Genomic DNA, 15995 nt, shown 5'->3' on the forward strand with positions numbered 1-15995 from the left:
TTATAGAATAAAGTCAAAAATATTAAGCAAAAAAATGCAATTTTATAAAAAAATACACTTGTAACATGAGGAAATGTCATTTTCATAGTAAAGTTGAAATATATTTTTAAAAGTAGTAATATATGGATATAAAGTCATATATAGACAATAAAGTTGCCATCCATCAAAAATAATGTAACAAAAAAACTATTTAGTGGTATAAACTTGAAATATTACACAAAAAACTACTTAAAAAGTCAGAATATGAGAAAGAAACTGGGGAAAATTAGGTTGAGGGGGGTTTAATAAAATATTATGTGAATAAAGTAAAAATATTCAGCCAAGAAAATGTATGAAGGATTAAAAAAAAAAAAGTAATTATGCAAGCAAAAAAATAAAGTTGTCATTTAAATGACATTACACAGTAATATCATTTGAATAAAGTCATAGTCTTATAAAAAAAAAGGGGGGGGGGTCTTTTCCACTTAAAGCACAATATATGTAACTTCTCGTATTGCTTTATAAACTATGACATTGTCCCTCGCATCCTCCCATATTCCGTCCGGGTAACAGCGCCATCCCGTGGAGATCCTGGGAACTGCTGCCGCCTCGGCCTCCCCGACACATGGCCACGCAGCTGCTGACATTATCCGTTACACGGAACACACGATAGGCTTTGGTGTCAGCGGGAATGGCACGCAGACTATGCGTGCCATTCCGTGTCAGGCCCGCGCCTCGCTCTCACGTACGGGAGAACATGTGGAGATCTTTAGGAATAATGCCACAATAGAACAGCCGGGGGGGGGGGCTTCAGGTGTAGTTGACGCGTCACCGAGGAGGATCCACGGACGCGTTTGGGTCGAGTCGTGGCAGGCTGCGCAAGAGCCCCTTCGTTGCTCTCCAGTGACAAGCGGGCCTCTTTTTACACCTTCTTTCTAAATAAGGAAGCGGCCTGACAGACATATGACCACCCGCCCAATTTGGGAGCAGCCCGAGCGCGACCCTCCCCCCGCCTCTTCCGCGGAAGCCTCCGCGCAGAGCTAGTGCTCCCCGGCCGCCGTGGATGCGAGGATGCCGGGCCCGGCCCGAGAGGCTTTCTTCCCGCTGCCGCCGCCGCCGCCGCCGCCGCACGCCGGAGGATTTGTTCCAGGGATTCTCGGGGAGGGAGCGAGTGCGTGTGCGAGGGGAGAGAGAGAGGCGCGGAGGAGCCGCAAAACATGGTAATCGCCAGCAGCAGCAGCAGCAGCAGCAGCACCATCACCAGCACCATCACCTCCGGGGTCTCCTCTCCTCCTCCTCCGCAGCGGGGCTTGCGTTTCATGCCCCGCACGGCCCTGGTCCGCGCTCCAGAAATAACCCTGAGCCGGCATGCCGACGGGAGAAAAACAAGAAGAGCGGTATTTTTAGCCTCATTAATTTGCACCACGTGGTCTGAAGGTAAACCGGATGGCCGGAGCTCGCAGGCTCCTCGTCAGTATGTCCCAGCGGACGCTGACCGCGGCGGCGGTTCTCTTGTGCGGCCTGCTGCTGGGCTGGGTGTCGGCGCACCCGCCGCTGCCGGGCGGCCGGACGAACGCCACCCTGCTGGAGAAGCGCTGGGAGACGCTCTTCTCCCGCTCCGTGCTCGGGATCTCCGGGGAGAAGCCGGAGCTCAACTGGGAGAGCGACTACCTGCTGGGCATCAAGAGGGTGCGGAGGCTCTACTGCAACGTGGGCATCGGCTTCCACCTCCGGATCCTCCCGGATGGAAGGATCGACGGCGTGCACCACGAGAACCAGTACAGTGAGTCCTTCCGTGGTCGTGTGTGTGTGTGACTGTTCCGTCATTAAAAACCATCGGTGCCGAACACCCCCCCCCCCTCCCCCCGGGCCCCCCCTGCCCCCTGCTCACCCCCTCCCACCCCGAGCATGACATGAATGTATGGCCGCTTTTAGACACAACTTATTTTTACGCAGGCCCACGCAAATGGCGCCGCAAGAAATGCGTGCGTGTGCATGTGCGTGTGCGTGCAGATGTGAAGGATGCGGAACAAAAGAGTCCCGTCACGCTGCGCAGAAAAATGAGCAAGGTTACACCCATGGAGGTGCAGGGACACAACACAATAACAACACAATGCATGCATGCCAAAATATGATAATTATTATGATGATGATGATGATGATGATATTGATATTGATGTGCAGGTCTGATCGAGATCTCCACGGTGGAGAGAGGAGTGGTGAGCCTCTATGGAGTCAAGAGTGACTTGTACGTCGCCATGAACAGACGCGGGAGGTTATACGGGACGGTAGGTATGACTTTTCTTTTGGGGGGGCGGGGGGGGTCAGGCTAGGCCTCACAATATTCCAAACAAAAACATATTTTCTGGAAAATGTAACTTATTTTCTCGAATTTTTCCTCATTTTTCTAGAAAATGTGTGTTATTTTCCCCTCATGGTTCCTTATTTTTCAAAATTTTCTTGAAAATTTTGTTTTATTTTCCCCTAAATTACCACTATTTCTGACAAATCTGGTTTATTTCCCCAAATTTTTCTTTATTTTCTGGAAAATGTACTTTATTATTCCCTTACTTCCCCCCTGTTTTCTAAGAAATCCTTATTTTTCAAAATTTTCTGGAAAATTTTTGTTTTATTTTCCCCTAAATGACCATTATTTCTGACAAATCTGACTTATTTCCACAAATTTTTCTTTATTTTCTGGAAAATGTGCTTTATTATTCCCTCACCTCCCCTCGTTTTCTATAAAATCCTTATTTTTCAAAATTTTCTTGAAAATTTTTGTTTTATTTCCCCCTAAATTACCATTATTTCTGACAAATCTGGCTTATTTCCACAAATTTTTCTTTATTTTCTGGATAATTTACTTTATTATTCCCTCACTTCCCCACTGTTTTCTAAGAAATCCTTATTTTTCAAAATTTTCTTGAAAATTTTGTTTTATTTTCCCCTAAATTACCATTATTTCTGACAAATCTGACTTATTTCCACAAATTTTTCTTTATTTTCTGGAAAATGTGCTTTATTATTCCCTCACTTCCCCTCGTTTTCTAAAAAATCCTTATTTTTCAAAATTTTCTTGAACATTTTTTTTTATTTCCCCCTAAATTACCATTATTTCTGACAAATCTGGCTTATTTCCACAAATTTTTCTTTATTTTCTGGATAATTTACTTTATTATTCCCTCACTTCCCCACTGTTTTCTAAGAAATCCTTATTTTTCAAAATTTTCTTGAAATTTTTGTTTTATTTTCCCCTAAATTACCATTATTTCTGACAAATCTGGCTTATTTCCACAATTTTTTCTTTATTTTCTGGAAAATGTACTTTATTATTCCCTTACTTCCCCCCTGTTTTATAAAAAAAAATCCTTATTTTTCAAAATTTTCTGGAAAATTTTTGTTTTTTCCCCTAAATTACCATTATTTCTGACAAATCTGACTTATTTCCACAAATTTTTCTTTATTTTCTGGATAATTTACTTTATTATTCCCTTACTTCCCCCATGTTTTGTAAGAAATCCTTATTTTTCAAAATTTTCTGGAAAATTTTTGTTTTATTTTCCCCTAAATGACCATTATTTCTGACAAATCTGGCTTATTTCCACAATTTTTTCTTTATTTTCTGGAAAATGTACTTTATTATTCCCTTACTTCCCCCCTGTTTTCTAAAAAAATCCTTATTTTTCAAAATTTTCTGGAAAATTTTTGATTTTTCCCCTAAATTACCATTATTTCTGACAAATCTGGCTTATTTCCCCAAATTTTTCTTTATTTTCTGGAAAATATACTTTATTATTTCCTTACTTCCCCCGTTTTCTAAGAAATCCTTATTTTTCAAAATTTTCTGGAAAATTTTTGTTTTATTTTCCCCTAAATGACCATTATTTCTGACAAATCTGGCTTATTTCCACAAATTTTTCTTTATTTTCTAGAAACGTGTCCCATATCATGAGAAATGTACTTATTCCCCCCAATTTCCTGTTATTTTCTAAAAAATATATTATTATTTTCCCAAATTTTCTTGAAAATTTACCTTATTTCCCCTCATGTTTCCTTATTTTCTGGAATATTTTCTCAGATTTTCTGGAAAATGTAGTTTTTCCCCTCAATTCCTATCATTTTCAGACAAATGTGTCTTTCTTCCCACTCAGTTCCTCTTTATTTTCTGTGAAATGTTCCTGATTTCCCTGATTTTTCCTTTATTTTCTGGAAAATGTGTCTTATTTTCCAGATTTTCCTGGAAAATGTACTTATTTTCCTGTAGTTTCCTGTTACTTTCTAAAAATATATGACTATTTTTCCAAATGATTCCTTATTTTCCTTAATTTTCTTTATTTTTCTGGAAAACTTACCTAATTACAGTACTGTACTGTACTACACTGTACACATATCATACCTTCATGTTGTGTTTTTTAATCCTATTGTTGGGATGGCCGCCAGCGTGCTTTCTTGTTGATTGTTTGATGGAAGCTGATGGCGAGATTTGTAGTCATGTCAGCGCTAACCTTGACGTGATTGGCCGGCCAATGACAAAGACGCGCGTTCCCGTTAGCGGACATCTTTTGACAGGCAGAATGCATCTGCTCTTGAGTGATGAAGTGTTGGCTTGCCGCTGTGCTGATGATCTGATAAGAGATTCAGTTTGGGGGGGGGGTGGGGGGGTGCTACTTTGGACCATATAAAAATGTGATATCAATCGACATTGGTATTTTTCCTGATCTTGAAATTTTGGTAGTTTTTGACTTACATATTAATCATCATTAGAGCCCCATAGACATGACATAACACCCCTATAGTCACCTTTATACTCCTATTATTCTTTGTTTACGTCACATTGCGCAACTCTTACACGCGGGCTACAGGACCCCTGCAGGGACATCAAAGTCGGCCGCTGCTTTTAGCGTAGCAAGCTAGCGCGCTAACTGGTTGGCTTCATGTTTAATGGTTTAATTTAATTTGAACATGCATCAGATTACAATTGAGTGCATCCCATAATCAGTTCCCAGTTCCACATGTCCAAAAGGAGTAGGAAGAAGCAAAGCTTATTAAATCCTACCCCTTCATCTGGTACTTTAATTACATTTGTTCACTTCCTGCTTTCCTAATATAGTTTTTTTTTAAATTTGGGGTTAAGAAAGGGTTTGAAACTGAGTGGGAAAGAACAACAAAGTCAGATGCCAAAAAGGTACCACTTCCACACAGAAGGCGAGGAGTACTTTTTTCAGTCGGACTGACTATACAGCGCAAGTTAAGGTAATGTAAATGAACGCCTCATCAAAGTAACAATACTGACGCCATATTTGAAAAAAAAACAAAAAAAAAAACGCGTGTAGCGAGGGACGACTTTTATATTTGGCTTTTCCAAGCTTCCCTGCTCCGGGAATGACGCTGTCCGCCTCTTGTGTCCTCTCCAGACGGTTTTCCACGACGAATGCAAGTTCCAGGAGCGTCTCCTCCCCAACAACTACAACGCCTACGAATCGCTGGCGTACCGAGGCTCCTTCGTGGCGCTCAGCAAGCACGGCCGCGTGAAACGGGGCAACAAGGCCACCACGGCCATGACTGTGACGCACTTCCTGCCCCGGATATGACAAGGCAATAACACACGTATTTGCACATGCGGATTCTTTCCCAGGTAACGGCACCGTAATATCCATACTGTACATCCAAAACCCAAACGCAACGGACTGTCATAGAAAGAATATGTAGTATTTATTCAGACTTTATATGTATATTTGGGTAGATTACTTTGTATTAGAAATATTCAAATGCCTTCTTTTGCTGCTTTTGGTTGGGATCGACACCATTTTGGGATTGGGATGGAAAGAGGCTTCAATGGTTCCTTCGGTTTGGACTGTTGGGTGCTCGCCCCGTCGGTTTGTGATAGTTTTATTACCTCAAAGCACGGCGATCCCGAGGTGACGAAATCGAAAAATATACGTACATGCATGAATATAAAAAAAAACGTGCACCGATCTCCGCTTCTTGGAGCTCGGCAAATATGGCGGCGGTTGTTCTTGCTTTGTCATGAGGTAGCGGTGCCTTGAATTCCTATTTCGCTCCCCCCGGCACCCCGGCCCCCGGCATGCGAGAAACATTGGTGCTCGAGTCAGAAATAGGAACGAAAGTCATCACTCTTCCCTCAGACACCACCGCTGGGTCTTTAGTCCCATTTAGCCCCATTCCTGGGGGGCACAGACATTTCCCCCCCCTCCAGAATTAGATAAAGAAAGTGATGCAGTGAAGCCTTTTGTTTATACGTCATAATTTAAGAGAGCACTCGGGGCCCCTAAGGGGGGCTTTGACAATCCCACTAATTAGTTAATCAGGCCCGACACTTACAAGTGTGACCCCCCCCCAAGAGTCGATTCACTGTTAACGAGGGTCTGCTTTGAAGGACAATTCGAGATAATGTGATCCAACGTCGGGACGGGACGGGACAAGACGGGTTGGACTTATAAGGGACCGCGCACGAGGCCGCCATTGTTGCTTTAACATGGCGAGGATGCCAGCAATGCGGGCTAGCATAGCTGAGCCGCCCAAGCGGGCCCATCCGTCAGAGCCATTTGTGTTCCAAGGTTGGAGGTGCTGACGTTTTTGGGTGTCTGGTTACCCGAGTTTAGGTGTTTTCTTCTTTCGACCTTGGTCTTTGATCAAGACGACAAGGTGCTGTCACGGTCTCTGGCGGGAAAATGAAGCGAGTTTGTCGCGACGTGTTTTTGTGCTGCAGTGGAACCCGGAAGTTCAACAGTTCATCGGAATTCAAAGTACGTTTTACAGAAAGCCACGTTTGTCGTATTTGTGATGTCCGTTGTTAAAAATTTAACAGCGTCATAAGTTCTTCATCACACATGTTGTCAGCCTCCTCTCTTTTATCGTCGCATTCAGTGTCACTTTTGGTGAGAGTGGATTTTTTTTAACTGCTCCACGATTTCAGGATCCACTGGCTACGGTACTATTACAGTGGAACCCGTTTTCAGATGGTCACACTTATGTGGACAACCCGTGAATGCGGCCCAACTTCCCAATTCCCGGTCTGCCGTGTTCCTCTTATTACTAAAAAGGTTCCACTGTTTTTATCGACATAAAATTGGAGACCCATGGCGGTCATTTCGCTGTGGACATGTTGCGTATTGTTGTGTTTTTGCAAACGCAGGTTTGCATTTATGTCCGATAAACGGACGAGTGGCACGGACTCGAACGGTAGAACAGACTATTTCCCGATGGTACCCTGGAATCCTGCTTAGCACCATAAATTCATTCCAGACTGTCCGACTCTACCCGACTTCCGGTTCTGGTTGCCGGGCGCCAGAGGAAGCGAGTACTTTTAATGTCGGTGCAGACCTGCCAACATGTACACATTTATAGTACTCTCGAATAATTACTGCTTTCACTTTCAAGTGCAGTACTGTACGATCCAGATGGTGATTTCTTTCTGTCTTAACAAAACCACAAGCTAATGCTAACTGTCGAATGTACACAAACCGAGGTGCGATTATAAGCAAAAAAGCCGCTAACCGAGGTTCCACTGCAACTTTGCTGGGAATGATCGGGAATGGACTGTGGTTGACTTTCGAGGTTCCGCTGTACTTTGAATGGTCGGACTTCGGTCTAAGTGTTTTGAAGTAGTCATCTTTACCTCATACGCCGCCGGAATGTACCACGCCGCGAGCGCCGGATCGGGATACCGCTCATGTTTAGTTTAGAGATGAGCGGGCGAGGCCTGGGTTGGCGCCAAAGTGACAGTAGAGGCCGTATCAATTGAGCTCGAGTCAGGAATAACAGGGCATCATGAAGGCAGGACACGTGGGGGCGGGGGCGGGTTTTTTTTTACACGGTTCGCGGTAGGTAACGCAAGTAGCAGGGGAATCATACGCTTCCAGGAAGGTTGGCTAGCTAGACACGCTGAATACTGTGACCCAGGAGAGGATGAGGATGTTAAAACTGTGAGTATTATCACCACTGATGAAGCTAAATGTTGGGAGTCGGAGTCGGTCGCCATTATTGTAGTCCTTTTGCCTTGAAAACGCCATCGGATGTAGCTTAGCTTTTACCCTTCAAATGACCTTTGTCATGTCTGTGCAAAACTACTCAAGAAAAAGTGCAAAGAATCCCATCCGAGCAAGAAAAATTTTAAATTTAAAAGCACTTTTTTTTTTTTTTATTGTTATGGGGGTGTCTCACTGTCGGCATAATACATGACGGCTGGGGGGGGGGGTCGAAACTGGCAAAAGCAGGACAACAACATGTTATTATTAGCAGTGGTGTTGCATCTAAAGCAGGGGTGGGCAAACTTTTGGGTTAACAAAATCGCCTCTCGGGGGCGGGGGAGGGGGGGGGGACTATATATTTCATACATGCATACTAGTTTAAGTTAATACCCCCGCCCGGACCGTAGTTTGCCCACCCAACTTTGGCGTCTCAAAGGACTATAAAGTGTGCCCTGGGTTGCATGATATTGTTTCCAGGGGGTATCCAAGTATTTTGTGGTTAAAAAAAAAAAAAAATCAACCCCCCCATTTTTTGAATTCCTTATTATTATTATTATTATTATATGCACACGGAATTCTGAATGCTCCCTTTGGAATATGCACCCAAATGTCTGAATTTTGCCATTTTTGCTGATCATCAGCTGCTTATAAAGATTTATGTTGGTTCGCAGGGTGAGTGAATGGACGTGGTGTGTGTGTGTGTGTGTGTGTATTGTGTGTGTTGTGTGTCCCTGTGCGCCAGCAGCCTTTATGTTTTCCTCTCGGTTTTCTATTCCTGCACTGAGGGGGAGAGTGCTTCCTCTCGAGTCCCCCCCTCCTCTTTTTGAACATATACCTCACCTTCTGCCTTAGTTCCGATTATTGAAATGATTGTAAATTAGTTTGAAACAACAGACTTCTTCAATCATTTGTTTCTGAAAAAAAAAAATAAAAATATGATGACTCATACGTAAAGAAAAAAAAAATACTATATTACAAATGGGTTTCCTTTTATTTTTGTACGTATGTGCTGTGCACAGCAGTCAACTGTATTCCTCAAATGATAATAAAAGAGATTTTGTAAAAGCTGTTGTGATGCCTTCAGGTTCCATGCTTAAAATGACACACAACGTCAAGAAAGACTGGAAGCTGCTCTTTAGCATTATTTTACATGCAAAAGTCCACCGTTTTTTTTTGGTATTAACTCGATACATAATTAATTCATCCTGGGGCTAAAAAGTGGAACTTCCTTTTCAGGCGTGTTTATGTCTCATAGATTGATGATTGACAGGGATCCATTAGCCTGCCCGTCAGTTATTATGCGTAATAATTTAGCATAATTTAGCTTAGCATGTCTACTCCATTAGGTAGTAAACAGGTTTTTGTTGATCTAACTACAATTCATATTGAATCCCGCTTATTTTTGCTTTAATATTACAACTTTATGCTACTACTAAGGTGACATTATTTTTCCTTACAATATTATAAGTGTATTCCTGTAAAATTAATTTTTTTTCTGATTAGATAATTTTTTTCTAGTAATATTTTGACTTTATTTCCATTTAATTTTTCTAACTATTTCAACAAATGATCATAGCAGCAGCTAAAAATGATCATATTTTGAGTTAAATGATCAAACTTATCCAATTTGGTGTTCATCAGGACCATGTGCTCCAATGAAACATTACCAAAGATCGTGTATTTGACACTATAGCTTATAATGCTGACATCTTGGTTTGGACTTAACAAAGGCTGCCGCTGGGGAAACAGCGCCCTCATCTGGCTGTAAAGAGGAACGTCAGGCATCAGAAGCAGTGCAAAATGCTATTCAGAGTCCATTCATTGTACATTACTGGGTTTTTCAAGGTACTGATGGTACAGAGGGGGAAAATATCATCCAGATATGATAATTAACATACATATGGCAATGCTATTTATTATTGCTAAGGCAAATAATGTATTTTAGTGTCCAAAGCGGCGACGGCGTTCCTTGTTATCCTGGCAGTTAAGGCCTGGAGGAATTCCAGGCAGGCTGTGTGTTATTTGGGTAAATGAGTTAGCTAGTTCATCGACCTTCTGTTTAAATAGGACGGCTGGACTTTCTCCTGTCCCCAGAACTGCTCACACGCGGACCGAGAGCGCTTGTTCTGGCTCCAGTAAGACCGAGCGCCACATCCTGACCATGCAAGCGGCTTTCTTCCCGTTCCTCCTGATTGCCTTACATGTGTCCGTACCAGCCGATTGTAGGTCCAGGTTCAAGGGCCGAGAGGAGCTTCGTCAGAGCGGTGCCCGTCAATCTGGGACGCATGCGGACAGAAGTGGATCCACCAGGGAACCTTTTCTTGGGGCCTTTCTCGGTGAGTCTGCTGCATGTCCTTGGTTTGTTTTGGGGTGTCCAAACTTTTGCCACAGGGGGCTTTATATAGAAAAAAATGAGGGTTCAGGGTGCAGGGTTCGTGTTGAAGTAGAGCTTCATCACCTGATCAAAAGTTTAAGACTATAGTTAAAAAAAAAAAAAAATTCTCCCTTAATTAAAACTAAAATGTTCAAAAATACTCAGTAATTAATAGCTGTGGCGTTCAAAAAAATAGGTTTGAACATGCTTAAATCCAGTAGGAATGTTGCTTGTCCAATTTCGGAAACGTCCCTTGCCGTCAATCCCCAAATGTTCTCTATTGGATTTGGATGATGGGAACACGTACGATGGTCCGAAAACTTGAGCATAGTCCACTGGAAGAAGTCCTTATGACATACTAGATTGAGGGCCTGTAGTCATGCACCATGGCATCTGCGACATCTCCACATAGCCATCTACCGTTTGACACCCCTGCACAATCTGAAGCTCCATTGTTCCATTGAAGGATCATGATGGCATTTTTGGATGTTTTTTTTTTAGACAAAGTCAAATATAATAGCGGAATAATTAATATTAGCATAACGGTATACCTTTTTAAAACTTTTGTAAAAAAAATGAAAGACAATTTCTGATCTTTACTGTCAATCATAATTGTTATAAGTTGGTCAATTTGCAACTTTATAGTTCATCCTTGGTAATGCAAAACCCTTGGGCTGGACTTTGGACACCACTGATGTAATCCTCAAGGCATTCCTGTTCTGTTTGAAATACTTTAGCGCCGCATTACTTCTAACCAAACACCAAACTTTGCTCCCCTTGCAGTTCTTCTACCTGCAAGGACGACCAAGAGCGACTTTGTGTCCGTATTTGACTTGAAAAGAAAAGCTTTTGTGTGTTTGGACTCAAAGTTGGCGCTGTACAACTCGGTGAGTAACGGCTATTTTCCACCTTTTTAAACCATGTCGCTATTCTGTGTGAAAAGGCCTGGCGTTCGGACGTAGCATCCACGCTATATGTGAAACTAGAAGCTTAGTCTCGGATAAGTGCTGCGTACATTGGTGCATCAATGTGTGGAAATTAATCTGTGTAAAAGGCACAGACGTCTTATCTGTTGTTATCACTGTTAGCGCAATGGAGAAGGCTTCTTGTTGAACGTTGGGTTCTTTTCTGACCAAACAGAGACAAAAAGACACGGAGGATTGTCTCTTCCGCCGCTCCGGCTTCATCAGTGGCGTCTTTTACTCTTCGCTGGCGTCATCTCACCCGTCCTTGGTCTTTCTAAAGCGCTTCGTAGCCCCCTTGGTGACCAGGCAGAGGAGAAGCGAAGAGGTGAACCCGTCCGATCCGTTAAGATCCGAAGCGGATCCCTCCCATTCCATCCAGGATCACAAAGAGTCGGAACATTTGCAGCCTGAACAGGACCAGGCTGGAGCCGTGTCGAAGGAGACCATCTCCTCCTGTGATGACCCCTTAAAGGTCCTGCATGCTAACGGGCCCGTGAGTCCGGTCAAGACCATTATAGCCGATCGAGCTGAGCAAGACTCGATGAATGTGGACTCCTTAGCTTAGAGTGGGACGGCTACGCCCGAACATAATTCCAACGGGAACTGGATGAATCTGTTTTGGCGACATCTGATGGAATCGCAGGACGGGTTTGATCCCAGTGAGCGGCTTGTCCTTTAACCTCCGAGTTAAACGTTAAACCCGGGCCAAGATGTGGCAATGTCTGTTTGGGATATGGGAATGTCGGGATGAGAACATTTAGCAAGTACGCTAGGTGCTGGACACCACCAGTCACACAAATGATGAAGTGTTTATTTATTGAATAACGGACTTTCTTTTATTAGCCCAGGGTTTTATTATTTATATACTTCATGTTCTGTTTTTTCATGTGGAAAAATAAAAAGTCATTTTCCAAGGATGATATTTTTTTTTTGTCACGTACCAAAGTAAATAAAGTTTTTATTGTTACTTTTTAATTTGATTGATTTTTTGTAATTATTTTTGCTTTATTTATTTATACTATATTTATACGTTTACTGCACGTAATTTCAGTAGTTTTTTTTGTTGTCAACCTAAAAAAGTTTTATAATAAAACAGTTGGAACACTAAAAAAAATGAACACAGTAAAAAAAGACAATCCAATGTTAATAATATCATGGGGTTTGACGTCCCTTATTTATAACATATACATTTGATATAAATATATATCAATAAATAAAGAGACTTTAAGTCCCAATCTAATCCATTGAGGAAAGCGGCTATGCTAGCTAGCCAGGACTACGACTCAAGAGGACTAAGTTTTAACATGATCCCCCTTGTTGACAAACAAGCAGTGTATGTCGGACACTTTGAAGGCCTCGTCCTCCTGGTTCAAGGTGAGCACAAAGCGACTCATGCCGGCGTTTGGACACAGCGAGAACATGCGTGCCCTTGTGCAATCCTGAGGTACGGAGCAACGTAAATCATCCACGAGATAGCGCATGGTCACGCACATGTAGGCCCCGTGTCCGACCACCAGCGCGTGGACGGGGACGGGGACGTCGTCGGCATCCCTCTCACCTTGAGGTGCCGCTACTGGAGGTAGCGAGACGTCATGGCTGTTGGGCCAATGTTCACGCCCCATTTGATGGAGCATTTTGAGCCAAAACTCTTGGACGCGCTGCTTCAGCTGAACACAGAAAAGGCCCGTTTTAGAAGCACCTTCTTATTTTCTCTCTGTACAAACTGCAGCTTTGCAAGGGCGGCTCGCTCCTGATGCAACAGCCTGCAACTAGCGACCGGCAGGCCCCTCGTCAAGTCTATCTTTGTCATTGTCATGTGCCTGTCCCGTGGTGGGATGGAGCAAAGTTAACATCCCGGCCAGGAACTAATGCATAAACAGAGGCGGCACGTTTCTGAAATAGAACATCCCGATCGGGGAGGGGGGGGGGCGGCCACACACATACGTGTCGTTAATACACAAATAGCCGTCACAGTCTCTGCAGTAAAAAGGATGTACTTTGATCACAGGTGAAATTTACTGTACACTCTTGCACTGCTGTGTTGACCTTTACCGCCCTCTGGTGGACAACTTTACTCCTAGTTGTAATTTCATACGCTTCAGCCATCATATAAGATGAGTGTGACTTACTTTACACTTGCTATGTTTGTGATTCACAGCGCTTATACATGTAGATTTTTTTAAGCATTCAAGAACGCCAGAATTTTTTTATATAAATTCATAAATTTCCATAAAGTAAGATTCCATATTAATGCAGTGTTAATGTTTCTAATTCAAATAATGAGACCCGAATTCAATCCCACCCTCGGCCATCTCTGTGTGGAGTTTGCATGTTTTCTCCGGGTACTCCGGTTTCCTCCCACATTCCAAAAACATGCTAGGTTAATTAGCCACTCCAAATTGTCCATAGGTATGAATGTGAATGTTTTTTTGTCTATATGTGCCCTGGGATTGTACCCCGCCTCTCGCCTCAAGACAGCTGGTATAGACTCCAGCACCCCCGCGACCCTTGTGAGGATAAGCGGTAGAAAATGAATGAATAAATGAAAATGATGGTAAAGCCGTGATTCATAACTGTACTTTGATAAACTCCAATTCTGATGTAAACAAAACCTCTTGCTGTCAAAGATGGCGCCCGCCGCCCTCAATGTGTTGCAGACTTCAGTACCGCGCTAATAATAATAATAATAACCATGATAATTTTTCTATTTTGGTAATTTTCATATCTTTACATCCCTAAGTGACGGAGATGTATTGACTGTTAAGTCTTATGTGTAAATATAAGAACTTTACCTGCTCCTGAGTTTCTCCTTGAGGTGGAGTGAAGTCCAGAAAGGACTGACCAGCAGTCTTGGCCATCTCTCTCACTTCCTGCAAAAGCTGCCCCTCGGCTGTGCCAAAGCTCTAAAAAAAACAGGAATGGTTTTAGTCGATATTCATGCGTGGAAATAACTTCATTAAACCTAGCAGTGTTTTGCATGCGTTCAATTCAATTTGAAGCGCCAGACAAAGATCTGCCGCCATCTGCTCACAAACACGCTGAAGATAGTTTGACTCACTTTCTCCTTAAGTAGCGGCTCACACGCCAGTTGCAATCTTGAACAACTGCTGTTGTGTTTCATGATGATTTCAGCGGTCTGAAACGAAAACAAAGAAGCGGGTTTGATGACCTGCCAAAAAAAAAAAAAAAAAGAGTGCTTCTTTGGGTGATATCGTGGAACCTCTAACGTGATATGACCTGAATTTGCACACATTTGTTTTGTTACATACGTCTCCGTCCTGGTTGCTAGCATCATGTAATGTATTACTTAGAGGTTCCACAATCTCTCCACTGATTTCTACTTTTCTGAGCAAAAACAAATAAAAAGAAAACACCCCCACCTGTCGAGCCCGTAGCATGTCACTGACAAACACGTTGGTGAAGGTGACATCTTTCAGGTAGCGGCCTGCAGCCTCGGCCTGCTGCAGCCCGACATCAGACAGCGCACAGTCTATGGCTTGACCTGGATGCAAACAGCGTGACATGACCGGCGCACAAAACTGTTATATATGTTAATAATTGTAGTTTTCTGAAGTCTGCAGTACCTTGCAGCCGCCCATCTTGATTGAACTGTGTTTCCCCACTGTGGGAAATAAAGTGCAGGTTATGTTATTTAGTTAAAAATTATAGCATTTAAATACAACTTAGACTTCATGCATTATTATTTTCATCTTCATACCGAATTGGGCAAAAGGCAACACTATTATCTGATATTTCATGCCTAGAGTTATGTGAAGTGGATGCCATACAGTATATTCTTTTTATAGCAACGTGTTATTTAATCTAACGCCAGTCTTCTGCTTGATTATTCCGCCCTCTGATGGTCAAGGTGAAACACTGCAACGCAGCATAACCGCTCTTGCTAAGAAAGTATGCTATGCTAACAAGTCGAGCAAAACTAATGCCATGTATGTGTCGTGTGTATACATCAGTTTGTATCCTACATAGTGTGTTGTATAATTTAAGCTAACAGCCAAACTGACGTGAAAGCAAACAAAACACCATATGGTCACACAGTTAGCGAAAATAAACGGAACTGTCGCACTTACTGTCGGACAAAAGTCAGCCCAAACCTCAACGCTTTCATTTCCTCGAGACTGTCGACAAAGTTACAAATCCGAGGTATAAATTATGGTGACTTTCTTTGCCTCGCCGAGGAATTGCACTTGAAGAGAGAGGAAACACAAAAGCAGCCTGCTTCCCGCTGCTTCCGGTCAGGCTTAAAGTCGCGAATAGATACGCAGGTCAAAATTGGAGAGCGTCTTTTTTGCGAGTCTTACGGTAAACGTGGGGCAACAGCTGCTTCCGGTCTTTTCATTCTTTACGTTTTTTTTTTTTTTTACTTTTTTTGAAAGATAAATGACGATTGTAATTAGTACGTTTATGATCGAAACATTCTTGGTAATATTAGTATAATTTGTATAAAAGCATTATTCCATTGCTGAGGCACGTTAGTTTGTGAAGATGTACTTCCGGGTTTATATACGATACAGTATATTATACTATATGTACAGTATATATACATCATCGAACTTTATGTTTTCATGAAATGTTATGGCCAGGAAACTTTATTTTACTCAATTTTGTTGAACTTAAGTTAATAATTATCATTACATTTCTAATAATAACATGTTCATATACATAATT

General features: G+C 42.5%; 3 protein-coding genes across 3 annotated transcripts; 2 read left to right on the forward strand and 1 right to left on the reverse strand.

The window, feature by feature from the left end:
- The first annotated feature begins 52 nt into the window (after positions 1–52).
- LOC131138700 (fibroblast growth factor 6-like) lies at positions 53–9035 on the forward strand. Its single transcript, XM_058087862.2, has 3 exons — positions 53–1762; positions 2164–2267; positions 5394–9035. Exons 1-3 carry the CDS (start codon positions 1426–1428, stop codon positions 5568–5570), a joined length of 618 nt encoding a protein of 205 aa, XP_057943845.2. The 5' UTR covers positions 53–1425; the 3' UTR covers positions 5571–9035.
- On the reverse strand, positions 8786–15664 carry tigara (TP53 induced glycolysis regulatory phosphatase a). The gene is made up of 6 exons (XM_058087469.2): positions 15398–15664; positions 14894–14931; positions 14690–14811; positions 14368–14445; positions 14102–14212; positions 8786–12976 (listed from the first exon to the last, which is right to left on the reverse strand). The coding sequence occupies exons 1-6, from the start codon at positions 15433–15435 to the stop codon at positions 12602–12604; spliced, it is 762 nt and encodes a 253-aa protein (XP_057943452.2). The 5' UTR covers positions 15436–15664; the 3' UTR covers positions 8786–12601.
- Positions 9817–12275, forward strand: LOC131138363 (uncharacterized). Its single transcript, XM_078791169.1, has 3 exons — positions 9817–10306; positions 11128–11231; positions 11485–12275. The coding sequence occupies exons 1-3, from the start codon at positions 10132–10134 to the stop codon at positions 11872–11874; spliced, it is 669 nt and encodes a 222-aa protein (XP_078647295.1). The 5' UTR covers positions 9817–10131; the 3' UTR covers positions 11875–12275.
- Positions 15665–15995: the final 331 nt, after the last annotated feature.

Source organism: Doryrhamphus excisus, linkage group LG6, assembly GCF_037039965.1.
Source record: "Doryrhamphus excisus strain RoL-2023G ecotype Guam linkage group LG6, RoL_Dexc_Guam_v1.1, whole genome shotgun sequence".
NCBI classification, from domain to species: Eukaryota; Metazoa; Chordata; class Actinopteri; order Syngnathiformes; family Syngnathidae; genus Doryrhamphus; species Doryrhamphus excisus.

Excerpts from the sequence above, each read along its gene's own strand:
- LOC131138700 (XM_058087862.2), top strand. The coding sequence starts at position 1,426 with ATGGCCGGAGCTCGCAGGCTCCTCGTCAGTATGTCCCAGCGGACGCTG. Across the intron at positions 1,763-2,163 it reads GCACCACGAGAACCAGTACA|GTCTGATCGAGATCTCCACG; the intron begins GTGAGTCCTTCC and ends ATTGATGTGCAG. Across the intron at positions 2,268-5,393 it reads GCGGGAGGTTATACGGGACG|ACGGTTTTCCACGACGAATG; the intron begins GTAGGTATGACT and ends TGTCCTCTCCAG.
- LOC131138363 (XM_078791169.1), top strand. The coding sequence starts at position 10,132 with ATGCAAGCGGCTTTCTTCCCGTTCCTCCTGATTGCCTTACATGTGTCC. Across the intron at positions 10,307-11,127 it reads TTTTCTTGGGGCCTTTCTCG|TTCTTCTACCTGCAAGGACG; the intron begins GTGAGTCTGCTG and ends CTCCCCTTGCAG. Across the intron at positions 11,232-11,484 it reads AGTTGGCGCTGTACAACTCG|AGACAAAAAGACACGGAGGA; the intron begins GTGAGTAACGGC and ends CTGACCAAACAG.
- tigara (XM_058087469.2), bottom strand. The coding sequence starts at position 15,435 with ATGAAAGCGTTGAGGTTTGGGCTGACTTTTGTCCGACA. Across the intron at positions 14,932-15,397 it reads GGGCTGACTTTTGTCCGACA|TGGGGAAACACAGTTCAATC; the intron begins GTAAGTGCGACA and ends TATTTCCCACAG. Across the intron at positions 14,812-14,893 it reads TCAAGATGGGCGGCTGCAAG|GTCAAGCCATAGACTGTGCG; the intron begins GTACTGCAGACT and ends GTTTGCATCCAG.